The 12358-nt window shown below is 44.9% G+C and overlaps 1 protein-coding gene across 12 annotated transcripts in view; it reads right to left on the bottom strand.

Moving 5' to 3' along the window:
• Positions 1 to 7206: 7206 nt before the first annotated feature.
• The window catches only part of DENND2B (DENN domain containing 2B), a 304168-nt gene continuing 299016 nt past the window's right edge, over positions 7207 to 12358 (bottom strand). For all 12 annotated transcript variants that reach the window (XM_073347509.2, XM_073347508.2, XM_073347517.1 and 9 more), the window contains 3 exons: positions 12091 to 12330; positions 8467 to 8553; positions 7207 to 7995 (listed from right to left, as the gene is read on the bottom strand). In XM_073347509.2, coding sequence (XP_073203610.1) covers positions 7961 to 7995; positions 8467 to 8553; positions 12091 to 12330 — 362 coding nt within the window. In that variant the 3' untranslated portion in view covers positions 7207 to 7960. The remainder of the gene's footprint in view (positions 7996 to 8466; positions 8554 to 12090; positions 12331 to 12358) is intronic.

Raw genomic sequence — 12358 nt, forward strand, 5'->3', positions numbered from 1 at the left:
TCTCGCGAGAGCTCACTGAGGAGACGGGTCAACCCCCAAGCTCACGAGAAATCGAGCTTGGGGACTTCTTGCTTTGGAAGGCGGGGACTCTGACGCTGGTGCCGCGGGGGCGGGGCTTTGTTCTCCGACCGTGGCGCCTTCCCCGCTCTGCTGTCTTGGGGGCGGGGCGATCCCGGGGCAGGCGGGAGCGGGGACGGGAGCCCCCGACCCAGCGTGACTCGTTCGCCTGGGGCTCTTTCCTTTCCGCTGCCCACGGGAAGGGGTCTGTGACCCTGGGCAGCTGTTCTCCGCTGGGGCTGCTGCTGAGTAGTCCTGACTCCTGTCCATGCTCTGGCACGGGCTCAACACCCTGGGCCCGGCTCCCGAGGGTAGCTCTGGAGTTCGTCTGGCCGGGATTGCACTGGGTCTCCGCAGGGGTCCTGAGTCTTCCCCTGGAGGAGGGAGGACAGGGCCAGGGCCAGGGCCAGGGCCAGGTCTGCCTCCGCAGCCAGGTCCATGTCTTCCACCCCCAGGCCCTGCAGAGACTCCTTCATGGTGCTGGTAGTCTGGCGCGGAGCATGGTGTGCACACGCCTTCCTCCCCTGCCTCTCATACATCCGGCAGCTCTTTTTTCTCCACCCGAGGGGTCTTCTGCGAGATCTCTCCGAGCTGCTGGTCTTCTGCCAGGACCTTCCCAGGCCTGGAAGTTGTTCTCAGCGACCAGGTCCACTGTGGCCACCGAGGGGGCAGACCTCCTTGCAAAGCCCCTGCTACACAACCCCTACCTTCATGTGCAGATGGCGGAGTTCCCTTCGGTGTGCCAAAGGCTGGTTCTGGCAGAAACCACCAGAATCGGAGACCTCCTGGACTATGACGGGGGGACTGGGTGGATCTCCTGACCCACCACCCTCCCCCTGCATGTTCTCCAGGAGATGGGGGGCAGCCTTGTCGCCCACCTCTCGGGTTTTCCTTGAGTGGGTACTGCGAGAGGGTGCTCCCCGCTCCCCCCTGGCCCTCCGGACCTTTTCATCAGGCCTCTGTCCTACGAACCCTCCCAGTCCCCTCTCTTCCACAGTCCAAACCAGCTGTGTGCCCTGCAGCCGGTTCACTTCCGAACTGTACCAAGGAAACAACTATACACTCTCCTGCTCCACACGTTTCTCTTTCTCACCCTCATGTCCCACCCTGATACCAAATGGTGGGATTATCTACCACCTGTGGAGGGTGAGGAACCCCAGTGGGCCAGCCTCTATTCCACCCTGGTCTCATAGCCCACCGGGGATATAGGTTGGGGGCTCCTCCATGGAGCCATGAGCTCAGGCATGTACCTGGCGCAGTTCACCCCCATTCCTGATGCCTGCTGCTTTTGCGGCATGAGGGAGAACCTGGCGTACATTCATCTCAAATGCGCCAGGTTGCAGCCCTATTCTGGCTCCTCCAGAACCTTCTGTTGAGGTTTTGGCTGCACTTTTCCCCACACCTGTTTGCACACCCTGTCCATGGCCCCACCAAGTTGCAAAACCTCCTCGTCAACCTCCTGGCCCTGGCCAAAGTGGCCATCTTCAACACCAGGTGGAGGAGGTTAGATGAGGAGATGCTCTGACTGTGGGGCCTATTTCCGCTCCTCCCTGGTCTCACGCATCCGGGCAGAGTTCCTCTGGGTGGCATCCACTAGCTCCCTAGACAGCTTTGAGGAGCAGTGGGTGCTGTCCGGGGTTATCTGCTCAGTGTTCCCCTCTGGATCCCTACTTTTGAACCTGTGACCTTCACTCCTGACCCAGTTATTCATTAGTTGTCCCATGTATTCAGTTGGTTCCCGGGTCCAGTGGTCCCTCCTGCAAGGCTGGGGGAGGGGCCTTTAGACGTGGGCAGGCAATTCCTGTAAGGCCGCTGCTGGGTTCCTTCCCGCCAACCCCCAAAGCTCAAACATCACCAGCTTTAGAAGTGCATCAGGGTAGGAGGGGAGCTATACCTCTGGGCCTGGAGGGGGACTGGGGTCCCCTTTCCATGCTCCCCTCTGCCAGCAGGAGGGTGGGCTGCTGTGCTTTTCCAATGCAAGCTGAGTCTCCCATGAGCACCTCACTCCAGGAGCAGGGGCTTTAAGAAAATTAGCACATGTGGCAAGACTCCCTCTGGCTGGCCCAGGCAGGAGGGCGGTCTCAATAAGATGTTCGCAAGGAAATGTAACTGAAAAGAGAAAATGAATAACCAAGACAGTAGTTTATGTCTACAATTTAAATAGATACTACAGTAAATAGAGATAATTTAAGATAAAAGATGACAGGGAATTGCATGCAGCTACTAAAATGAACATAATTGTCTAGGGAAAGTAAGAAACAGATTAGCATATTCTTATTCCAGCTTTCTGCTCTATTTGTTATATACTTGTCAGTCATGTTGGTTTATCCATTTCCAAATGAATACATGTAACAGCAACAAAAGTGCTTGGTCAGGAAGGAATCTTACATTAAAGACCAGTGGACAGTAGGTGTCTTCTTTGTGATATGTATGTATTTATAAGGTTGTCTAAGGAAGACTTGCACATTTTTGTATCATTTAAGGAATTTTCTGAAAGATTTTGGTGACAGCTCTGAAAACAGACAGATGCCACTTGTAGCCTACACACCAAAAAATCCAGTGTATTGTATCATACAACTTCCATCTGGATGAAAAACAGCTATGATCAGAGACTGATCTAAACTGAGTTATTAAGTTGAGTTTATTATGGAAATAGAGTAACTTTGTAGTTAAGATTGCAAGTAAGTTTGTTTAAAATCAGATTTAGCATCCTCTCTAAAAGGCAATGAATGTTAACTTCAGAATTGCCAATATTCTTAGCATTAGTTATTGAAATGTTTACTGTGTGATTTTTTGAAGAACACCTGAAAAACCACCATGAATTGTTTCTCTAAATAATTTGTGTAAATTTTGTGGTGCCATTTTAAGGGGGGGAAAATTTTGGAAAAAGATTTTAGAAAGTTAGCTTTAAGAATATTGATGTTCCTTAAAAAACAGTAAATCTGGGGATGGACACCATTGGTAGCCAACGGATGAGAACTCCCTGTGTTTCCCAGTGGCAGAAGATCAAATACTCTGGGCCAGATTTTAAGATGCAGCAATCAGAAGAGAGTGCAGTTCAGAGGGCTAATTCTTATTTGGTGCAAACTGTCATAGCTCCAATGAGTATTTTGTTTGCAAAACTGTTGTAGGTTTGTAGTCCCCTACATTAAGTTGAAGCAGTCTGAAGATAGCTGAAGGGTCCAAAACCACAGGATCTGTGGCTGTGGGGCAGCCTGATTAAACTCCCTTTTTCCTCCTATACTGGCAATAGGTAAAGGAGGTTGCGTAAAAGCACCCACTCTGTTGTTCCACAAGAGGATCCCCCTTATAATCAGTCCTGGACTGGTTTTATCAGTTTTAGGGTCACTGTACACTGATAGTATGGTATACAACCAAGCACCTGAGAATCTGTCCTGAAATGTCTATTAAAGTGCAGCATAAGTTCTATAAAAACACTAATTGGTTCTACTGTTACTTGCAGGCTAAGTTTTCACTGATACAACAGGAAACAGTTATGAAGGGACCTTGGACTAAAATTACCAAGTGGACTGCAGTAATTGCCCGTACATCACAATCACAAGCATGTATCTTCTCCTTTGTCTAATTTCTCTGTGTGGGATCCAAGAAGGTACTTAGGTGCTAAACCCCAGACATAGGCCCCTAAATCCCAGTTTTGGCTCCACTGCAATTCACAAAATTCCTGCCAAGCCCTGTAAGTGCCTAAACTCACTCAGCACCTAAGTTTTTCAGAGTAAAAGTTCCATAGGCTCCTATGTTCCTGCTTCTGGACACTTTTGTCTCCCTCAAGGCATCCGAATGCCTATCTCCCACCTAAGTCCTAGACCTAGAGCAATTCATGAACCAGGAGAAGACATTCAAAATCCAGCCAGAGGAGGTGGTGCCCACTTTATAACTTTTAGCCCAGTTGGTAGCCCAGTTGCCTGGGGTATGGGAGACACAGATTCAATTCTGCCCTCTGGCTGAGGGGGAGAAAACATTTGAAGAGGGGCTTCCCCCCGATCAGGGGAGGGCTCTAACCATTGAGCTAGGGGGTATTCTGATGTGGAGCTTCCTCGGTCCCTCCTGTTGAAGTTGTTGCACTCTGGGTAAATAATGAGAGTGGTTGGAGCAGGGGAATTAGATCTGGGCTCTCCCACATCGCAGGTGGGTGCCTAAACCACTGGGCTACTGAGCGATTCTTTCTCTGGCCTAATGACTGTTTAAGTATTTGTCCACAGAAAGTCACTGGGCCAGGGAGAGAGAATGTTAATGTGTCTGTCATACAGGGGCTAGGGCACCCACCTGGGAGATGGGAGATCCTGGGTCCAGTGCTACTGTTCCGATCACTTTTTTTACCCAGAGTGCAACAGCTTCAACAGGAGACTGAGGGAGCCCCACATCAGACTATCCCATAGCTCAGTAGTTAGAGCACCCTCCTAAGCATTGTAGGAGACCCCTGTTCAAATTATCATTTTGTGATGGGAAAATGTAACCTAGATCTCCCACATCTCAGGTGCTCTAACCAGTGGTCTAAAAGTAATAAGGTGGAGACCTTTTCTTCTTTTGTGTTGCATGAAGTAGGCACCTGACTTATTCCCTCAAAAAGTGGCTGAGGCACCTAACTCCAGGCAGCTGGTTTCTGTTCATGGAACACTACCAAAGTGAGACGCCTCCTTACAGACTGGACTTTGGTGCTTACCACCAAGAGAGGAGCTCAGCAGACACCCCTGGCCAGCATCTCCTATTAGCTAACTTAGGCAGGGAGCTGCCTAATGAGCTGGCTTTTGTGGATCACCTTCTTAGAGCCCTATCTCTCTCCGTTCATTGTATGGGGAGCCTACGTGCCTAATTTGGCTTTGTGGATCACAATGTTGTTCCCGTGATTTTCTTGGTGCCTAACTTGAGGCACCATGAAACTGCATTGCAATCCCCAAGACCCCTTGTGGATGCCACCCTCTCCACTCCATAGCAGATATCACAGTACCCTTTTATCACATTTCATGAGAACGTACCAGTTCAGACACCAGATCAACACAGCAACCCATATTCCATTGTCCCATGTTCATGGCAATGAAGAAACCAATTAGATTTACTCAGACAATATTAAATGCTGCAGACAAGTACAACAGGCAAGGCTGGATATCCCTGCATATCTTTATTGTAACTCAATAAGAGGTTAAGATTTTATGCATTTTTTTATTTACACTTTCTGGATTATACAAATCTCTTATGGCACTAGAACATAAGTCCCACCATCTGATCTGATTTTTCGTGTTGAAGATTTTTGCTTTCACTATTAAACACTGTTTAAGTAATTTTCCCTTGTTCAGGACTTTGTAATGACTGACAGACAGATGGGAATGATTAACTCAATATTTTTTGTTCATGTGATGATTTGAAAGGCAGGTTTTCAGAAAACATTAGGGTTGTATTATTTACACATGCTACATTTTAGAATCAAGGAAGGATGTGCAATACTGCCATCATCCTCTTAAGAGTCCAATATTGATCTCACATACGGGCACCAAACCTGAAACAAGATATGCATTTGGGGGTGTATCACAACATATGGTATGCTTTAAACAGTACCTACACAGATGGCAAATTAAAGTAAAATTGGTAAGCTTTCCACCTAGATAGCTGAATCACAGATGAAGGGAGGAAGACAGCTTCAATGTGAGAGGATAAGTGCCTTATTATGATAGGGCACCCTCCTGGCATCTGAGTATTTTATGGCCATTTTTCTCTTGTGTTTGTAACAACTGTTCCCATGGTAGCCATTTCCTCCAGCCCAGGGTGCTGTATCCATGATTTTCTTAGAAGATGCTTCATGTTGTTCCATAGATTCGTTAGCAGGGTTTATTTACAAAAGTGCAAAAGTCAACCTCAAAAGGTCAAGAATGTCACCTCTAATTCAGAGAACAAAGGCCCGAGGTCATGGATAAATCTTATATGGCAGTGTGATGAGATGCCCTTGCAACCACAAACAGCACAATATGAAATTGTTAGTGAAAAAGGAAATAAATTACATCAATAGATCTCTAATGTATCAAAGGCACTTGGTATTTTCAGATTCATACACATTTCATTTTATGTACACTACATAAACTGTTATGTTAGAATTGAATGTGAGGGACATAATTGCTGGAAAGGAAATTACTTCACCTTCTCAGTGAATAAACCCTCCATTTTATTCTATGAGGCTGGTAGCAAACCTGAACCACTGACAGGTTAGGAGTTGCGCAAGCCTCAAATCCAGTCTTGGTAAGCACAGAAATCAAGTTTTAAAAACTTAAAACTATATATACACTAAGAATGCATTTTAGGGGGAGGAAGCATCTCTTCATTTGTATTAGCTGATAAAGCTTGCAAACTTTTTCTGATTTACCCTCTTTGAAACTAAGGATTTAACTGAAATAATAAATGAACAGCAATGTAGCAGACAATGGGTATATTATTAACATTGGTCAAGGATCAATTAATTTAAATAATTTTAAATTAGGAAAATTTGGGGTGACTTCACCCCTTGTGCAAAGGGCCAGGATAAGGCCAGTACATCTGTCCCACTTAAACCCTCTGCACTGCTTAGGCTATTAATTCTTAGATAATGCGAAGAAAAGGATATAACTAACATACATCGAGTCAGTGCTGGCCTGAGCTGCACTGGTACTCAAGGCAAAGACTGGGATTTGGCATCCCCCTCTTCCATCTATCATCATTCCTTTCCACCTCCATGTCCGCATCGCTCAACCTGTTTCCTTCTCAAGACATTTAAACACAACATTACAAAAATCAACATGAAACTTTACTCGTCCGGGTACATTTAACCCATTATGTTAATAATGACAAAACTAGTATGTTATTGTCCCACCAAAAGAATAAACCTGAACACATTTTGAAAGCTGATTTTGTTGCCAGATTTAAATTGACAGAACGGTGAGATAGATTGTTGGGTAACATCCCGAGTTATCTAGTGTCAAGTAAGAAAATAGGTTAGAATAAATTTCATGAAATAGCAATCCTACTAAGAGAGAGAGGTGTATATTATTCATTTTATACTTTAATTATAAGATATTCAACAAAAATCACAGCAAATTTACTCTTTCTGTATCTATTCAGACAGCAGCTGAAATGTTGGAGGGAATCCAATGAACATAAACAAACAGGTATATTTACACAGTTTATTAAAAACCATACATATATTAGGAAAGGATGTACTGTACCTAATTATTGCAGGTTGCATGTCAAAGAACTGAGATTTCCTCATATTTAGCAGTCATAGTGCAGAATGCATTAAAAAACAATTTACTGACCATAGTTCAAACCAAGTGGAAATTCTGTTGTGAACCAAGTAGCCTATTACAAAATTACCTGTTATTTCTGTCTTTTAGAATGGATTAGTAGAAAAACAAGAGAAAATTATAAACTCTGTCACATAAAACAAGTCCCCTTGCATACAACCTCTCCCTCTATATACCCTGGAGTTCATTCACTATTACAATATTCAGGCATCAGTGTAGTTCTCAGAAACATCCTTTGAAGTCAGTGGTTCTGCTGAGACAGTCAGCTGCACATAATTAGCTATTCATTTTGCACCAAGCATAACTCAATTCATACTAGAGAAAGAAGCACCTGTTATTCTCAGGAATATACAAATATTTACCACAGTTTTTCTTGCTCATTAAAAAAGAAAGCTTACAGCACATTATTTACAAATTCTGTCCAAATACATAAAGAAGAGTCATTATAAACTTTTTTTCTTTTCTTTTTTTGCTGGCACATTGTCAAACAGCATTTGCAGTCACTTAAAGCTGTATTCAGCTTATCTTATTCTCTTCCCGCACCAGAATCTGAAAGGTTGTAAGTGTCTCAAGCACAGTGTCATAAATAGTCTTTGGATTGATGTGTCAGTAGAAAGGAGTTAATTCTTCTTGTGAAGGAACTTCATTTTATTTCCTACAGCAAATACAAAATGTGATCTATCAGTCACTAACATACATTGAAAAACAAAGAGAAACTGAATGTTAGTCTAAAAAGGTTTCAAAAGCATACTGTAACCAATATATAATGAACCAACTATATAAAAAATGTAGGTATCCAACTATTAAAATTCTGGACAACCAAATCTGATAAAAGGCAAGGTCCCTTTCCAGATTTTTTTTTTGGGGGGGGGGCGGGAAGGGGGGAGAGAATACAGTCATTAGGTAAGGTTTCTTTTTCAAATTAGAATGAGACTTCCTTAGCAAAGACCATAATGAAACCTACTATTATCAACGATAAGTAGATTGTTGTTGATTTTCTTTTGATAATGCCTATCATATAATTAAACTACGAGTTGAGTATCACATTTCAATCTAGGCAGAGCTGTGCTTTGTTAAGACCATTTGTTAAAAGCATTTCAGAATTTCTTTAAAAGTTTTCCCTTACCAAGACCTCGCAGGAATTTGTTTACTCCACTTTGTTCAGTGTCTGGAAGCTCTTCCAAATATTGTTCAACCCTCTGTTCAAAGAGACCTGTGGGAAGTGGATAAAATAAAGCATTGTTTGGTCTTCTTTTCAAGTGAAAGGGAGGGTGAGGGAAGATGCTATGGAAAAGGGGATCAAAATCTAGTGATTTGATTTGTGTTGCCCACAAAGAAAGAGAAGACTTTTGAACAGTTTCTTTCAACATTCACCTCAGGAGCGTATTACAGAGCAGAGATTCTCAACCAGAGGTCCGGGGCCCATGAGCTGGTTTCAGGGGGTCCATCAAGCAGGGCCAGCATTAGACTTGCTGGGGCGCAGGGCAGAAAGAGGAAGCCCCGCCATACGGGGCTGAAGCCCGGGGCCCCGAGCCCTGCCACCCGTGGCTGACACTGAAGCCTGAGCAACTAAGCTTTGCAGGGCCACCTGTAGCGGGGGGCCCCCAGCAACTGCTCTGATTGCTACTACCTAATGCTGGCCCTGGCTTTTAAATGCAGAAAAACAGTTGTTGTGGCACAGGTGGGCCATGGAGATTTTACAGCATGTTGGGGGGTTGAGAACCCCTGTTCTAGAGTCCTTTAAGAATTTGTGGCTTTTGCAATCTACATTAATTTCCTCCCCTTCCTTTGTCTTTCCTACCAGCCTTTTTGTCAGTAGTTTATTCTTAGAAAATTTAACAGGACAACAATTTCCTCAAGTTCAACTTGCCATCAGTAATGTTATCAGCCACCTTAGACATCGTGTCAAAGTTTCAAAGACAGCATGAGTTGCCTTCATGATTCTCCCAGCATCCATCTTGCTGAGAAACAGAATGCCCAGGTCTTCCTTCAAACCCAAGACTCCAGCTGTCCCCCAGCCCAAGTATCAACATTATCAGCATAAATTGCACTCAGTAAGATGGCTAATCGACACTGGTTGCATCCCTGGGTAAAAATAGATATTTATGCACATAACTCTCACAAAACAGTTCTGAATGTTTTCCATTGAGCCCCAATCCTAACTGGACACCAAAATTACAGTTATCATAGGGTGGGGGGAGGGGCTGGATTATTAACTTGCACCAGCCCCTGCTCAGCCAGGGCCGCCTCCTACCTGCAGACAGGCTTCTTGTCAGGCTGCAGCAGCTCCTGTCCCAGCCCTGGAGCAGAGGGGCAAAGGGAAGTGGGGAGGTAGAGATGATCCAGCCAGCAATCCAGGTTGGGGGAGAGGGAGAGGAGTGAGCAATGGGGGGGAGGAGGGGGAAGATGTGGAACAGGAGCAGGGCCTTGGGGAAAAGGCAGAGCAGGGGTGGGGCCTTGGGTGTCCAATTACCAGCAGTTAGAAAGGTGGAAACCCTAAGAAAAACATCCTAGAAAATAATCTTGGAAAGATAATGAAAACAAGAACTAGAAATGTAGGCACTCCAAATGAAGCTGGGCCCATCTCACATTACAACTTCCTGCCCTTTGTGCTTGGCTTGAAACAGTAATTCAATTTACTGCTATAAATACCATTTAACATTTTATTTTCTTCAAAGAAAGCCTACTTAAGACTGCTTTCTAACACACAAAGATTTCTTACACTGCCACCCAAACTAATACCTTTTTATGCCTAAACTCAACCCCTAAAAAACTGGCCGGGCAGTTTTAACATTTAGAATATCTACTTTGTAATTTAACAATCAGAGCAGAACTCAGTGGATTGTATCACCCAGCAACATAGACTTATCACCGATCCTGAACTGAGGTAGAGCCTGATCTTGCAAATCCATTTGCACGTCACAAGGACAAACTGGCAGGTGCAAAGTGATTTAGGTCATAACTTTTGAAAAAGTCACAAAATAGAGGCAGAATCCAGGTGCTCCAGGCCTTCAGCTCTTGAAGTAAATGAGGTTTGAGGTTGCTCAGTGTATAGTAGCAGATCCATTTTGTAGAATTTGTCCCAAAAAGGCTGATTTTGCAATAAGATTTGTGCAAGGGGGCTCCTGTGCCTGCATGGAGCCCCAACGGGGCTTTCAACAGGCACAGAGGTCTATCCCTTCCGCGCTCATTGCAGGATTAAGGCTGGGGAGAGTTGTTTTCAGACACAGGGGAGTGGAAAGAGAAATAGAGCCAGTGTAACGGGGTATTTGCAAGAGAAGGGCCTTGGAACATATATTAGGGGTTTCCTCCCTGGGAATTTTTAATACTTGCTATTTCGTGTGATCAAGTGGATTCCAAATGCAAAACCATGCTATTCATAAGTATCTTTAGAGGCAGGTTATCTCCTTCTCTTCCTTCCCTCATATTAAATTTTCCACCTCTCCTCCTTGCCCAAATTTCCCCTCTGAATCCATCCATCCCAAATTACCCAGTCAGCTCCCATTGTCTCCCCCATTCCAGCTCTCTTCGTTAGCTGTTCAGCCCCCAAACGCCATACCTTAGGGAATCTCCTCTCTCTGACATGAAGCTAGGAAGGCTTCTAGCTGCACAGGACGCTTAGCAACCCTGCCTCACCTCTGGTTCCCCCCCACCACCACATGGTGCAGCATTGCCCTGATGCAGGAGGGGACGCCCCAGCTTGCTTGTGCGTCCCTTTGATTCCTTCCGAAGCTTTTCGGTCTGCCTTCCGGGCTGGGGGAGGAGCAAGGCTGAGCTGAGAGCAGGGCTCCGGCAGTCGCCAGCAGATGGCATTGCTGTGCAATACTCAGCAGCCTCAGCCCCAGACCGGGCTGGCTGCTGCACAGGCTGCTCAGTGTTCTTTAGGGACATGGACCAGAACTAGGAGCACAGTGGCTCTCTAGTCTAGCAGGTTTGAGAGTTTGACTCATCAGCTAATTGCTTGTTTATCCAGTTGGACTTACACTAAAGCATTGGGACTACTCAAATTGCCTAGGGAGGTTGTGGAATCTCCATCACTGGAGGTTTTTAACAACAGGTTAGAATGGTTAGGAATGGTCTAATTACACAGTCCTGCCTTGAGTGCAGGGGACTGGGCCAGATGACCTGCTGTGGTCCCTTCCCGTTTACACTTCTATAGTACTATATAGTGAGGGTTTGCAGGAGGGGGACCCTCGCTAGGTAAACTACATTGGTCAGATTTCTTGAACTGTAAGACTCTACCCTATAGTCTAGCCCCGTAGTCTTTACTCACACAAACACGTGTCTCACGCACATGAAAGGGATTACAGGGCCAGGCCAAATTCTGTCTCTTAAATCATGTCCTGCACTCCCGTTTATTTGCTGATATTTATTGTAACCAATATAACATTTTTTTCCACATTTTTACTTTGTACCTCATTTGAGGCATCTGAGAGCTGTTCTAGAACCATGAATGAGCTGTATCCTTTACATTATTTCAGGGTGTGGGGCAGTCAACTTTTCCCTTTAATAATTTCATGTCCTGAGATGGGAAGTGTCACAAGGATGAGACTCATTCCTTTAAAACCTATCATTTCAGTTTTAATCCAGGGCACGCAAAAGAAGAGGGTACTGTGTCTGGCAAAGTTAGCTACAGCACTGATATTTGGCATTATATAAATCTGTAATTGCTAAAGCCATGTGAAAACATGAAAGTGTACTAATCCCCAAAGACAGTCTGCATAGTAGCAAAGGGAATCACAAGCCTTACCTTTTGCCCTGCATTTTCTCAGTTCTCTGTCCTGGATAAACCCAGCAAACATTTGGGACTCCATAAAGACCTCCAGGAAGCGACGGATACTCTTGGAAGCTACAGATTTGCGGAAAGCATCCCTTTGGAAGACACGCTCTCCTTTTTCATTCTGAGTTAAGAACAGGGAATAGTGGCCAATTGTTTCCACGAAGAATCGGATGAAAACTTCTGATACTAATCCATTCAGGGTGTTACACTCTGCAAAAGAAAGCAGCAATATAACATC

Source organism: Lepidochelys kempii, chromosome 6 (assembly GCF_965140285.1).
Source record: "Lepidochelys kempii isolate rLepKem1 chromosome 6, rLepKem1.hap1, whole genome shotgun sequence".
Taxonomy (NCBI): Eukaryota; Metazoa; Chordata; order Testudines; family Cheloniidae; genus Lepidochelys; species Lepidochelys kempii.